The sequence below is a fragment of the Staurois parvus genome, unplaced genomic scaffold (genome assembly GCF_062004578.1).
Source record: "Staurois parvus isolate SC_StPar_1 unplaced genomic scaffold, SC_StPar_1.0 ptg000198l, whole genome shotgun sequence".
Lineage (NCBI taxonomy): Eukaryota > Metazoa > Chordata > Amphibia > Anura > Ranidae > Staurois > Staurois parvus.
The window spans coordinates 6,481,137-6,497,056 of record NW_028317994.1 but is presented as its reverse complement, the minus strand read 5'-3'; the positions used below and the strand labels follow the sequence as shown (position 1 = coordinate 6,497,056).

The window sequence follows — 15,920 nt, the reverse complement described above, 5'->3', positions numbered from 1 at the left end:
AAAATGGTAAGCAAAAGATTACCTGTGGTTTTAGTAGTGCATTTGTCCACAGAGGAGAGCATTGATCCAGGCAGCAGGCAGGGATGTGGTCAGCTACATCAAAAGCAATTGTCCAGGCAGCAGACAGGATTATTGTCCATTGTCAGTACAGGAAGCAGGCAGATATATCATCAGCGCAGCCAAACCATTGGTCCAGGCAGCAGGCAGAGATGTGGTCAGCAGCCAAAGGATTGTCAAGGCAGAGACACAGCATAGCCAAAATATCAGTCCCAGTAGTAGGCAGGAACATGGTCCATGGTACACGTAGCAGGCAGAGGCGTGGTCAGTTCATGTGTCAGGCAGCGGCATGTTTGCAATAAGTTGGCAGCAGGCAGAAATATCAGGTTTAGGGCCCCGTCAGCTAAGACAGGGGTAGAGGCTTCGTCCCACCCATCTCTTCGAAGCCTCCGGACTAACAGACCCTTTTTCGGGAATTATAAAACCCAGAGAAAACCAAAAACTTAGTTTTCTCCACTCCGAAAAACTATTCTGAAGCCCCTCACATATGTGAGACCCCTGTATTATTTTGAATCATAATACTACAAAAGCAGGGCAGAAGATCAGTCCAAGCGGCGGGCAAAAAACGTGGTCAATTAACAAGCCGAGGTCAGTTCTGATGGAAAGCAGAGGCATCGTCAATAAACAGGCCAGGGTCATTTCCAGAGCAGGCAGAGATATGGTCAGTTTAGGCGGCAGGCAGAGGTGTGGTCGAATAACAGGCCAGGGTCAGTTCCAGAACAGGCAGAGGTATGGTCAGTTTAGGCAGCAGGCAGTGGCGTTGTCAAATAACAAGATAGGGTCATTTCAGGAGCAGGCAGAGGCATGAGGAGTGAATGGCAGGAAATTCATAATTACGTTTACCATACTTCACTAATATTTTACATTAGTATGGTAACGGCGGAAACAGTAACCTATGCAGAGGCCTGGTTGGGAAGGACACTGAGGACAATAAAAGCTGGTGTCTCGTCTAACTCCTCTTCTGGTGCACACCCGACATTTTTTTTTACGTCTTTGACCTCCTTCTCTGCGAGGGACTTTTTCAGGAAAATGCTGTTCCTGGAGTCTACTCACTACATCTGAGTGAACACTTTCTGGTGGGCCTCCAGGGTACAAAAGGGCAGTGACAATTTCTTCCTGATACCAAAGAAAGGACATGGGTGTCTCGGTGGATTTCCGGTAGATTATATATGTGTTATAAACGGCCAAATTAAAAAAATAAATGGAGACTTTTTTATACCAATGGCGGGTTCTTCTTACAGAAAGGTAGGGCTGGATCATCTGATCATTGAAGTCAACTCCCCCCATGAATAAATTATAATCATGGACACATTCTGGTTTTTGGAATGTGCCATTTCTTCTGGTGATTTGCACGTGGTTGTCATTATGAATTGATGAGAGCATGTAGATGTCTCGTTTGTCCCTCCACTTCAAAGCCAATATCTCTTCGTTCTGCAGTCACCGACTCCCCTCTCTGTAGTCTTGTGTTCACCAGCCTTTGCGGGAATCCCTTCCTATTCGATCTCACGGTGCCACATGCTAGTGTTCTCCTTCGGTGAAGATTGCGGAAAAGGGGTAAGCTGGTGTAAAAGTTATCAACATAGAGATGATAACCCTTTTCCAAGAGTGGAAACACAAGCTCCCAAACAACTTTTCCACATGCTCCAATATAATCTGGGCATTCAGGGGGATGCAGTTGGCTGTCCTTTCCTTCATACACGAGGAAGGCGTACATGTACCCCGTGGCTCTGTCGCATAACTTATAAAGTTTAATCCCATATCGGGCCCTTTTGCTGGGGATAAACTGCTTGAAACTCAGCCTGCCACTGAAGGGGACAAGTGACTCATCCACGCAGATGTGTTTGTCTGGGACAAATAATTGGGCAAATTTATCAGAGAAGAAATTAAGGAGTGGCCGAATTTTATATAGTTTATCATATTCTGGGTCATTTTGGGGAAGGCACTGGGTGTTATCATTGTAATGCAGGAACCTCATGATCATTTGATATCTTGTTCTGGACATGACTGATGAGAAAACTGGCATGTGATAGATTGGACGGGTAGACCAGTAGCAGTGTAATTGATTTTTTTTTGTGAGTCCCATATTAAATGTGAGGCCCAAAAATGTTTTAAATTCCTCCACTGTCAACTGCTTCCATTGATAGGGACGGGCATAACATGAATCTGGGTTTGTAGCTATGAACTGTTGGGCATAGAGGTTGCACTGGTCCACAATTAAATTTAGAAAGTCATTGGTAAAAATTAAATTAAAAAAATCAATAGGGGCAAAATTTTCTGTGTTTACCTGGACTCTTGGCTGGGCAGTAAAAGGGGGGATGTTAGCTGCTCCAGAGTTAGAGGGAAGCCATAGGGGGTTTTGAAGGGCATATGGAAGAGTGGCATGGGTCCTAACCCTTTGGGGCTGAGGTAACACCTGACTAGGACCTGGTCTTTCTTGACGTCCTCCATTTCTTGTGGAAGCCACTGCTCTGCTAGTGGATGCCACCGCGCTACTTGTGGTAGCCTGCTCCTCACCAGAACGCCTTCGTTTGATGGGCATAATTTCCTCCGATGATGATTCTGTAACAGATCCACTGCTTAAAACGGGCTCATACTCCAAATCAGAACCACGCTCATAATCCAAATCAGAATCATGCTCTGAGAGCTCCCCGCTGCTCTCGTCGGTCATGGATAAAATTTGGTACGCCTCCTCGCAAGAAAATAATTTTTTGGACATACTGGGACAGTTGAGGCTGCACTGATGGGTGCTGATGAGGCTGCACTTGTAGGTGCTGATGGGGGTACACTGCTAGGTCCTGACGAGGGTGCGCTGATGGGGATCCACTGATGAGAGTGCACTGACGGGTGCTGATGAGGCTGCACTTGTTGGTGATTATAGGGGTGCACTGCTGAGCACTGATGAGGGTGCGCTGTTGGGGGTGCACTGATGGGTGCTGATGAGGCTGCACTAATGGACACTGATGAGGTTGCACTGATGTGCAATAATGGGCTGCACTGATAAACTGCCACTGATGTGCTCTAATGGGTGCTAATGAGGATCCACTGATAGAGTGGTACTGATGTGTATGAATAAGTGGCACTGATGTACACTGATAAGCTGCAGTGATGAAGCAGCACTGGTGGACAGTGATGAGCACTGATAAGCTGCAGTGATGAGACAGCACTGATGAGCACTGATAAGCTGCAGTGATGAAGCAGCACTGGTGGACACTGATGAGCCCTCACTAATGGGCACTGATGAGCCCTTGCTGATGGGCACTGATGAGCACAGATCGGCACTGATGAGCACCGATATGCACAGTTGAGCACTGATGGGCACTCACTGGTGGGCACTGATGAGCACAGATGGGTACTGACAGGCACCGATGTGCACTCACTGGTGGACACTGATGAGCACAGATGGGCACTCACTGGTGGGCACTGATGAGCACTGACAGGCACCGATGAGCACTGATGTGCACTCACTGGCGGGTACTGATGAGCACAGATGGGCACTCACTGGTGGGCACTGACATGCACAGATGGGCACTCACGGGCACCGATGAGCACAGATAAGCACTGACAGGCACAGGTGAGTACTCACTGGTGGGCACCGAGGAGCACAGATGAGCACTGATGGGCACTGATATACACACTGGCAGGCACAGATGAGCACAGATGGGCATTCACTGTTGGGCACTGATGAGCACAGATGGGAACTGACAGGCACCGAGGAGCACTGATGGGCACTGATGGGCACTCACTGGCGGGTACTGATGAGGACAGATGGGCACTCACTGGTGGTCACTGACATGCACAGATGGGCACTGACGGGCACAGATGGGCACTCACTGGTGGGCACCGAGGAGCACTGACAGGCACTGATATACACACTGGCAGGCACTGATGAGTACAGATGGGCACTGTAGATCACAGATGGGCACTGATGAGCAAAGATGGGCACCGTAGAGCACAGGTGGGCACCGTAGAGCACAGGTGGGCACCGTAGAGCACAGGTGGGCACCGTAGAGCACAGGTGGGCACCGTAGAGCACAGGTGGGCACCGAAGAGCACCGATGGGCACCGAAGAGCACCGACGGGCACCGTAGATCACAGACAGGGCACCGTAGATCACAGACAGGGCACCGTAGATCACAGACAGGGCACCGTAGATCACAGACAGGGCACCGTAGATCACAGACAGGGCACCGTAGATCACAGACAGGGCACTGTAGATCTCAGATAGAGCAGTGTAGATCACACTCACAGTTGTAAGAACCGATTCTCTCTCCTTTCCTCACACTCGGTATTGGTGTGAGGAAAGGAGAGAGAAAACCCAGCCATGACCCTGCTGTGTTTACATTTGTGATCGCTCTGTCCAATGAAGAGCGACCACAAATGTAATCAGCAGCTGTAAGTGGCTGTTCACCCCCCTCTTCCTAATGTCCTGTGTCCGAGGGATACAGCCGTCACGGATAGTACCCGATGCGCGCCGCCAGGGGCGCGCGAGAAGCGCGATCACGGGAGGACGTCATATGACGCCCTCCCAGAACTGGCCGGCCGCGGTGAAGCCGTCATTCGGCTATGCGCGGTCGGCAAGAGGTTAAAGAGATAACTGTTGAATTTATGTGCCAGCCAGCAGGATAAGGCAGAAAAAAGATGGATGGGGGAAAAAATTATCATGGGAGGAAAGGAGAACACCGATGTCCAGAATATCCTGTTCTCAAGTGAAAAACGAGTCAAAAGGAAGGTTACTGTTGACGCAAACAGAAAGAAGGGCTCTATCTTACAAGGGTTTCCCCAGAAGGGAGTCCCCCCTCTATTTACAAGGATAGCTCGGGAAGGCACAGAGGTCATGTAGGAATCCCATGGAGTGACCAGACAAAGAATCCTTGGTAGTATAAAGGAGTGCAACGTGTCAAGAGAAAAAAAAAAAAAGTGTGGCCCAGATATATAGGATTCTAAATGATATGCTAGCAGTATGGCAGGTCAAGGTATACTATAAATAGAATGAGGGACGAATAATGAATTCTGGATGAGGTTTTTTTTTAAAAATTATTCGCTCATTAGGTGGAGTCTCTGGTCACATCAGTGCGAATTGTAAGGCGATTCGATAGTTTCAAATCGCACAAGGCACACCCTATTGTCCACAATGGAAGCGGTCAAAATCGGTGCAACTCCGACTTCAGAGTCTCACCAATTTTGAAAGTAGTTAATGCACTACTTTTTGCAAGTTCAGGTGTGACTTGAACAGGCATCTGTACATGAAGTCGCACTGACATCTGACTTTGAAATCATGCAAATTCAAGTTGCACGATTTCAAAGTCTGATTCGGTGCGACCAAAGCCTAGTAAATGGGTTTTGGATTGTGTAAATAACCTCCTCGAGTAGAGAGGATAAGGAGTTAGTTGCCCAAGAGAAAAGAACTACTTCTGTGCTGTCTTCAGTAGAAACTGCATAAGAGCAGATTGTAATATACTGCTCAAAATAATTAAACACTTTGAAAACACATATCTCAATGGGGAAAATATCTGGATATCTATACTGATATGGTAATGTGGTAGGAACGCAAGGACGCCCTATCGTTTGATGGAAATGAAAATTATCAACCTACAGAGGACTGAATTCAAAGACACCCTCAAAAATCAAAGTGCAAACATTATACAGCAGGCCAGTCCATTTTGCTGAAATTTCATTCCAGCAACTCAAAATGGTACGCAGTTTGTATGGCCCCCACGTGCTTGTATGCATGCCTGAGAACATCTGGGCATGCGCCTGAGACAGATGGTGTCCTGGGTTATTTCCTCCCAGATCTGGACCAGGGGATCACTAAATTACTGGATAGTCTGAGGTGCATCCTGGTGGCATCGGATGGACTGAAACATGTTATCCCAGAGGTGTTCTACTGGACTTAGGTCAGGCAAGTGAGGGGGCCATTCAATGGTATCAATTCCTTCATCCAGGAACTGCCTGCATACTCTCGCCACATGAGGCATTGTCATGCACAGAAGGAACTCATGACCCACTGCACAAGCTTAGGGTCTGACAATGGGTCCAAGGACTTTATCCCGATACCGAATGGCAGTCAGGGTGCCATTGTCTAGCCTGTATAGGTCTGTGCGTCCCTCCACGGATATGCCTCCCCAGACCATCACTGACCCACGAACAAAAAACAGTCATGCTGAACGATGTTACAGGCAGCATAACGTTCTCCACAGCTTCTCCAGACCCTTTCACATCTGTTGCATGTGCTCAGGGTGAACCTGCTCTCATCTTTAAAAAGCACAGGGCGCCAGTGGCGGACTCGCCCATTCTGGTGTTCAATGGCAAATCTTGCTTTATGGTGCCGGGCAGTGAGCACAGGGCCCACTAGAGGACATCGGGCCCTCAGTCCCCCCTCATGAAGTCGGTTTCTGATTGTATGGTCAGAGATATTCACACCAGTGGCCTGCTGGAGGTAGTTTTGAAGGGATTTGGCAGTGCTCATCCTGTTCCTCCCTGCACAAAGGAGCAGATACCAGTCCTGCTGATGGGTTAAGGACCTTCTTATGGCCCTGTCCATTTCTCCTAGAGTAACTGCCTGTAATTCATGTATGATGAGTAATTCATCATAAAGGTGTTCCAGCGGTTTGAGATCAGGACTCTGTGCAGGCCAGTAAAGTTCCTACACCACAAACTCGCTCATCCAGGTCTTTATGGACCTTGCTTTGTGCACTGGTGCACAGTCATGTTGGAACAGGAAGGGGCCACCCCCAAACTGTTCCCACAAAGTTGGGAGCATGAAATTGTCGAAAATGTCTTGGTATGCCGACGCCTTAGGAGTTCCCTTCACTGGAACTAAGAGGCCAAGCCCAACCCCTGAAAAACAACCCCACACCATAATTCTCCCTCCACCAACCTTTATACAATGCAGTCAGGCAAGTACAGTTCTCCTGGCAACTGCCAAACTCAGACACGTCCATCAGATTGCCAGACAGAGAAGCGTGATTTGTCACTCCAGAGAACATGTCTCCACTGCTCTAGAGTCCAGTGGCGGTGTGCTTTACACCACTGCATCCAGCGCTTGCATTGCATTTTGTGATGCAATGCTTGGATGCAGTTGCTCAGCCATGGAAACCCATTCCATGAAATGCTCTACACACTGTTCTGCTAATCTGAAGGCCACACAAAGTTTGGAGGTCTTTAGCTATTGACACTGCAGGCAGTTGGCATCGTCTGCGCTTCAGCATGTGCTGACCCCCCTCTGTCATACATGGCCGATCACTTCGTGGCTGAGTTGCTGTTCCCAGTTGCTTCCACTCTGTTCTAATACCACTAACAGTTGACTGTAGAATATCTAGTAGCAAGAAAATTTCACGGACTTATTGCACAGGTCGCAACCTATCACAGTACAACGCTTGAATTCAGTGAGCTCCTGAGAGCGACCCATTCTTTCACAAATGTTTACAGAAGCAGTCTCCATGCCTAGGCGCTTGATTTTATACACCCGTGGCCATGGGGGTGATTGGAACACCTGAATCCAATGATTTGGAGGGGTGTCCCAATACCTTTGGCAATATAGTGTACATACACACGCTGTACACACTATAAACCATCTCTAGTGAGTTGGAACAATTATGCCAACTGCTTCTGCCTTCAAACACAGGCCAGGATGTTGCAAGGGAATGAAAAGCTTGATATTAGATCTCTTAGCTCCCTCAGATTCTAGCTACCTATGGCCTGATAGGCATAAATAGACCGAGCAAAATAGTAAAATGGTGTTACTGCCAAAAGAAAAATCTATAGTCTAGCATAGGGGTACATTTAACAGAAAAGAGAAGCTTATCATTCAACTCCCTTGTATCAATGGACGATATTAAAAGTATGGCCAAAGCTTGCTGTCGGCTGACATCACAGAGCTGGTCCAGGCTCCGTAAGGTTCCACAATAATATCCACCCAGATGCCTGACTGGTAACCCAACTCAGCCTCTACAGTGCACTGTTGAAAGTCTGGGCCAGCTGCTTCAGCCCCTTCACAGCTCAGCGCTCCAGTGAGCGCTGTTGGGGCATACCACATAGCACTGACTGAAGGTCACCACGCTCTGCTCAAAGGAGACTGGGAACTGAGCAATCAGCAGGCATAGAGCCGGTGTGTGACAGCTGCAGCCATAGAGGTGAATGAAGGCTTGTTTTTTTTTTAGTTTACAATCCCACACTTCTTTAAATGTAATTCATCCCCCCGTCACAAAAGAATTACGCATTTTACTTTAAAAGTGTGGGGACATATATACATACACACACACACACACGATTTTGGAAGTACGGTATAGACTGCAGTGCCAAGTATTTGATATCAGAAATGCAATTTTCCCTCACCTTTTTCTTTCGGCCTCGCTTGGCTTTAACAGGTGAATTAGTAGGTCCATCCTGAAACAAACGGTATCATTACATATAAAATTGGAGTCCTGGCAGTAAAAAGGTCAGTTTGAGCATCAAATACAGAAAATAGTGAAAAAAAAAAATTAAATATATGGTCTTCCATGGAGATAGCATATCTTGTTAACACCATTAAAATAGACCTCAGTTAACCATTTCTGGTTGTGACTACATCTCGTCAATGCATGTCTTACCATTGGTTACCACTGTGGTACTAAATTGCAATCTGCAATAAATTACAGACCCAGTGATGTTTCACTTTCATTATATACTGGAGCAACTCCGTGACTTAAAAGGATAAGTTAACCTTTTGGACAAAAATACATGCACATTTTTCTGCAGGTAAAAAAAAAAAATAAAAAATAATGTGCATTTATTATTTTTGTCCAAAAGGAGCCTGAAAAGCATTCCACCAGCGATCAGTAGATCGCCGATGCCATGCAGGTCTCCTGCAGAATATCTGCTTGATGCACAGGGATGTACAACCAAACAAATATACTGACAGGAAGCGGGCATGGCTGCAGCTATGGGAACATGTTACATGTTCCACCCTAAAAACAGGTGGAACATGTAACATGTTCCCAAAGGTAAAATTATCCTTTAACCCCTTCATGCCGGCGCCTCCTGGCCCTTTAAGAGTTTCAGAATCCAGGAGGCAGGGCAGGGTTTAGGGTCATGTGACTGCCGTGACCTGCCGCCACATGATCGGGAAAGGTCCCGATCGAAAGGGGAGATCAGGGCCTTTCCGTGAGTACCAGACATGTGTGCTGGCAGCACGCAGGGCGCGCGCTCTTGGCACATATGTCCCTTTATAATAGAGCACAAATGTGCGGCCCCTCGGTGTCTAGGCCCAGACGCCGGGAGGCCGCACATTTGCGTGCGGCCAGTGTGAAGAGGTTAATATCTAATTACATAGTCACATCATGTACCAAAAGCTTATACTTATGATTGGTTACAAAAGGTTTAATTTAAAATGGTAATATGATACACACCAAGATAAATTGCAAAAAGAACAGAAAAGCGTGTCTATCACACAATGAGAAAGCACAGATTGGTTATGTCACTTAACCTGAAAAAATGCTGATGAAGACCTAGTAAAAACCGGAACCAAAACAGATTAAGTGGAACGGATAGGATTTTTAAAATATTCTTCTTAGGCAAGATCAATGAGACAACATGACCATAAAACCAAAATCACAACACGACATCTAAAGAACATTATTTTATTCATTTGGTGAGAGGCAAAATAGGTAGTATTACAATTAGTAAAAACTCACTTCACTGCCAAGTTGGTCACTGCTGTCCTCCTTTGAAGTATTAAGATCTTTTTCTGGTGACCCAAGAACACTAGAGGAGTCGGAATGTTTATTTGAAGACTAATTTAAAAAAAAAAAAAAAAAAAAAAAAAAAAAAGAGGAAAATGAAAGATTAACCAAGCAATAGAAATGTTTAAATAAACAAAATGTGACTTTATTAAACTACTGGTCTCATCAGAACAAAGGATTTTTAATTCTGCCCAAGAAATCTTACGAACCACTATATCTGCCAAACAGCCCTGACCCTCTCTCTTCCAGCCTGAATGCTGCTGTACAGAAGATTACAGGTGGCCAATGTCAAAAGTAAAATCAGGCATTTACTGATTTTTACTTTTTAGAAATACAATTAATGTTTTAATTCATAACTACATTACTTTTTTGGTTGGTCTGCCAGGAATTCCGCTTTTTTAATAATGAGATAGCCAACAGTGTGATGTGGGAAACGGTCAGGTCTTTGTTGCAGTCTGACACCAGTGACAGATGTCTTTACTTCGAATGTGTTAAGTCAAGTTGTACAGGAAATTTCCCCAGTCAAGGAACAAGCAGAAATACCACACACACAGGCTGTAATCCATACACTTAGGCCTAATATTCTGATAGACACAGACTACCACAAAAGACCTGCATCTATTCAGATATAAAGAGTAGGGTGTAAAAATCCATCATAGCCAAAAGTGCAATAATATGAAATCAGAATACATTCTCTCGTTTTCCTTTACCATGTTACCACATTTAGACCCACCTTTGATGTTGAAGTCTTCCGTTTCTTTTGAGGAGACTGATCCTCATGTTCTTCTAAATTTTCCTGTGCATCATCTTCATCCCTTTCAATGGCATTAGCCAGAGCCAAGATATTCTTAAAAATAAAATAAATAAATATACACATGTATACACCCTGTTCCAAATTATTATGCAAATTCTATTTAAGTGTCACAAAGTTTAAATATTTTGTTTTTCAATTTAACTCATGGATGGCATTGTGTCTCAGGGCTCTTTTGATCACTGAAAACAATCTCGGACACCTGTGATAATTAGATTGGCCGGTGAGCCAAATTTAAGGAAAAACTACTAAAGGAGGGTGTTCCACATTATTAAGCAGATCACCATTTTCAAGCAATATGGGGAAGGAAAAGGATCTCTCTGCTGCCGAAAAGAGTGAAATAGTTCAATGCCTTGGACGAGGTATGAAAACATTAGATATTTCACGAAAATGTAAGCGTGATCATCGCACTACTGAGATTTGTGGCTGATTCAGAGCACAGACGGGTTTGTGCTGATAAAGGCACACTGAGGAAGATTTCTGCCAGATCCATGCATCGAATCAAGAGAGCAGCTGCTAAAATACCATTACAAAGCAGAGAACAGATATTTGAAGCTGCTGGTGCCTCTGGAGTCCCACGGACATCAAGGTGTAGAGTCCTCCAGAGTCTTGCATCTGTGCATAAACCTTCTATTCGGCCACCACTAACCAATGCTCACAAGCAGAAATGGCTGCATTGGGCAGAGAAATACATGAAGACTCATTTTCAAACAGTCCTGTTCACTGATGAGTGCCGTGCAACCCTGGATGGTCCAGATGGATGGAGTAGTGGATGGTTGGTGGACGGCCACCCTGTTCGAACAATGCTGTGACGTCAGCAAGGCGGTGGTGGAGTCATGTTTTGGGCTGGAATCATGGGAACAAAGCTGGTCGGCCCCTTTAGGGTCCCCGAAGGTGTAAAGATGACCTCTGCAAAGTATGTGGAGTTTATGACTGACCACTTTCTTCCCTGGTACAGAAGGAAGAACTAGGTTTTCCGTAATAAAATCATCTTCATGCATGACAATGCACCATCTCATGCTGCAAATACCACCTCTACATCAATGGCTGCTATGGGGATAAAAAGGAGAGAGTCATGGTGTGGCCTCCATCCTCCCCTGACCTCAATCCTATTGAGAACTTTTGGAGCATCCTCAAGCAAAAGATCTATGAGGGTGGGGGGCAGTTTACATACAAACAGCAGCTCTGGGAAGCTATTCTGACATCTTGCAAACAAATTCAAGCAGAAACTGTCCAAAAAAACTCACAAGTTCAATGGATGGAAGACTTGTGAAGCTGCTATCAAATAAGGGGTCCTATGTTAAACTGTAACGTGACTTGTTAAAATGTTGTTAAAAGTTTGATTGAAATAGCTTTTGATTTAGGTAAATATGCTGCAAACACAACAAATGACAATTTTCAGTTCTTTACAAGCTATAAAGTGTTTTGAAACTTACTGTGCGTAATAATTTGGAACAGTGCATTGTAAGTTTATGTTTAAAAAAAATACTGTTATTAGGTTTGTTCAATAAAATTTGAATTGTACTCTTAATAGTTGATAACATGAGAATTATGCTGACTGTTATTTACATCAATTATTTAGGTAAATGAGAAAAATATCATTTGCATAATAATCTGGAACAGGGTGCATACCCACACACTACTGGATATCGAAAAACTGTAAACGGCTATGTAAAGGTATAATTGTTAAATGATAAAAGCAAAGCTTCTAGTGTCTGCAGGACACTGTCACTATTTTGGGAGGATGGAAATTTAAAAAAGTGAAAGACTAGCAGGGATGAGTGATCATATTTTATTTGAATCAAAAACAGAGAAACCATTTTGGGTGGACAGGCCCTTTAAAATGTATTGAAAATTGTTGTGAGTTTGGCTGATGACAAATAAACCTAAATAAAATGAGGGGATAAATGATACACACCACCAGCTCAACAGGTGGAAAGGGAATGTTACCAGCCTCAGCTTTGAGCTGCTCCTGAACCATGCCCCGATGCATTTCACCCCATCCACCAGGGCTTAAGCCTGGTACACGCTACTAGTTCCCCCTCCCATTTTAGGCTGAAGAAAAAAAAAAAAAAAAAAAAACACCTGACAGCTCAGGAGGAGCTGCTGTATTATGTGATGTGAAAGCTCCCTTCCCACTGTGGAACACAGCTTTGTATGCTGTATGTAGCCGAGGCTACACAGTTTATATAGCACTCCCAGCTGCTCCATCTAGTTTGGTCCTAAGAAACTAACATTCACTAACAGATGGAGATCATCTTTTAACACGCATTTAGCCTTTGCAGTGCAGCAGGACGTCACTGCAAGTGTGTTTTTTGTTTAATTTTTTTTCTCTCTTCCCGATCACCCCTCTCAGCCAGTGGCTTAGAACGCTGACCGGAATGTTCTGGTGGTAGGGGGCTGTCCCCCCTGTCAAAACACAATAGCACTGCAGGGGAGATCTCTGATTCCAGGGCTAGAATGGAGCCAAGGGTCAGGTAAGAATGAAAGGGAGGAGGAAAAAAAAAGGGATGAGGTGGATGTGGGGGGGGGGGGGGGGGGAGAGGAAGGGGGAAGGGATCTAAGAAGGGAAAAGGGAAGGGTATAGAGAAAATCTTGTGCCAGATGATTTATACCCATAGTACCCCAAAACGGGAATACCCAGGAGGAAAAAAAAAAGAAAATAGTGAATACAGTTAAATTTATAACATACAATGTGAAGGGTTTGAATACCCCAACTAAAAAGGCACAAGACTCTCAGAGAAATACATCAATGCTCTAGTGAGGTGGTGTTTCTACAGGAGACACATTTATCCCAGAATACAAATATCAAGCTATATTCTAAATATCCAATTTGGTACTATGCCAGCTCACCGGGCAAAAGGAATGGCAATTGGGCTTGGGAGAAATGTAAGTTTTATCAAGGAGGAGGGTATGGTAGACCTAGAAGGTTGGTTTCTCCGAAAGGAAGTCTCATGGGAGTAGAATGTACATTAGCAAATATTTATTGCCCTAATTAAAAACCAACGGTATATTTGGAGAATACACCAAGAAAACCCATGGATTTCGAGAAGAGTAGGCTGATTGTGGAAGGAGACTTTAACCATTTGCCCTCCTGAGGATTTAACTCCCCCCCCCCCCCAAACCAGTCCATTTATTGCATTACGACGCTGCGTTACTTTAACGGACAATTGGGCAGTCATGCAACACTGCACCCAAATAAAATTTACATCTTTTTCACCCAATAATTAAGTTTTCTGTGGTATTTGATCGCCTGTTCATTTTATATTTATATGAGCTATAAAAAAAAATAAAATTGAGGAAATAAACCCAATATTTTTGATTTTTTGCTATTAAACATGTCCAGTATAAAAAAAAAAAAAAAAAATTTCATCATAAATGTAGGACCAAAAAACGTATGCCTTTGGCTAAAAAAGAAAAATCCCAGTACGTGGTTTATGTGAAAGTTATAGCGTTTACAAATGGTGGTATATATTACTAGGATTTTTTTTTTTTTTTTTTTTACTTCTAGCGGGTCTGCGGTGGACATTCTGAAACTGGGGGGGGGGGGGGGGGGGGGGGGGGGAGAACTGATTTGGTGTCACTGACACCCCCAGTGACGCCAATACAGTGATCAGTGCTTCAAAAGAAAGGAAAAAAAAAAAAGAAGAACTGACAGTGTACTAATGGCACTGGGCAGGAAGAGGTTCACATGAGGGGTGATCAAAGGGTTAACTGTGCTGGGTGTGTTTTACTAGGGGGAGGTGGCTGTGTGCTTCACTGTAAGCACACTGCTGTGGATGGCAGTGTGCCCGAGCTGACAGAGAGGAGAACGGTTAGTAAACAAAACTGTTTTCTTTGAAGATCCTCAGTAATCACCGCCAGGACCCGGTGATTGACAGCCGCGAATGGGCTGAGTTGGTAGGGCACGCTTATGGAATTAGAAACGAGGAGGATCTTAAATATGGTCTCAAAAAAAATAAATAAATAAAAAATGGATATCAGTGGGGGAACAGACCAGGGAAATATCAAGGAAATTAAAATAAGCAGAAATAGAGGAATTTTATAGAAAAAAAAAAAAAATTAATGAAAAAGGAGAAATGGTACATTCAACCACTAACACCGCAAATGCCTTTGAAAAGTATATAGTAGTCTATATGAGCAAAATTTAAGAACCAGAAAGAATCAGAGGGAGAAATAAAAAGGAGTCAGGCCTATCAAGATTAGAAGAGGAAAGACTAATAGCCTTCAAAAAAAACAATTTCACATGATTAGTATAGATTTCTTTACAAACAATTTTTTTTATAAAATAAGCTGCAAAAACATTACAGCATCGAGTAAAATATAAAACAAAAACCAGGCACATCTGTAATATGCATTCCAAAAGGGTACAGTCATGTAAGGCATACAACTTAAGTGTATGAGCAAGATAGATAAGAGGGAAGGCAGAGCAATAACAGCACCAACAGAAAAACACGATCAATTGAATCAGAAGTATTCATTATTCAGATAGAAAGTGGGAAGTTTTGGAAAACTCAGACATTTACTTTCAAATAATTACATCCTATCCAGTAACGTATAATGAATTCTCTCCATGAGCATCATTGCATCAACTCTCCACAAAACAGAGGGCAATGGCACCGTGGGCGACCTCCAATGCAGGGCAATGGCCCACAGGACAGAAACACAGATGGTATGGATCAGACTCATAGCCCCCATCTGTATCCCTGAGATGCGGGCTCCCAGTAGGCAAGACTGCATAGACAGATGCACAGGGGCTTCCGCCACAGCAGAGGCCACTTCAGAGATTTTGCGACAAACCAACAAAAGGCTTTGGCAAGCCCAAAATATATGCACTAAGGTACCAGCTAGGCCACAACCCCAGACACAAAGGTGGGACATCCCTGGAAACATGACACTCAGCCGAGAAGGGGTATAATACCATCGGGTTAAAACTTTGAGGGCCATCTCCTGAGCAGAAAGATATAGAGCTCTTACGTATATTCTCCACCATGGAGTCCCAGTCCTCTTCCGAAAAAGTGACACCACTATCCGCCTCCCATTTCTGTGTGTATAAAAAGGGGGGTGAGGAGTAGATATTTACCGAAAAAGGATGATACAAATCCAAAATAAGACCCCTGCCCCTAGGAGAGTCACAGCTAATACGTTCGAAAAATGCAATCGGGGACGAAGGTCAGATCAAAACGTGTATGGAAAAAATGTCTTATTTGCCTATAACGATGGTATTCCCGAAACGGGATTTCAGAAAGTGTAGGTAGCATCTCAAAAGTGATACAAGACCCTCCTCTTTGAAAATCAGATAATCTGATAAAGGAATCATCATACCACCAACA

The 15,920-nt window shown here is 44.3% G+C and overlaps 1 protein-coding gene across 1 annotated transcript in view; it reads right to left on the bottom strand.

Annotated features, from left to right (window-relative positions):
• PSIP1 (PC4 and SRSF1 interacting protein 1) overlaps positions 1-15,920 on the bottom strand; it is a 115,577-nt gene that overhangs the window by 60,306 nt on the left and 39,351 nt on the right. Inside the window, exons 5-7 of the mRNA XM_089678075.1 lie at positions 10,510-10,623; positions 9,729-9,827; positions 8,392-8,442 (exon numbers count right to left, since the gene is read on the bottom strand). Of these exons, the coding sequence (XP_089534201.1) occupies positions 8,392-8,442; positions 9,729-9,827; positions 10,510-10,623 (264 nt within the window). The remainder of the gene's footprint in view (positions 1-8,391; positions 8,443-9,728; positions 9,828-10,509; positions 10,624-15,920) is intronic.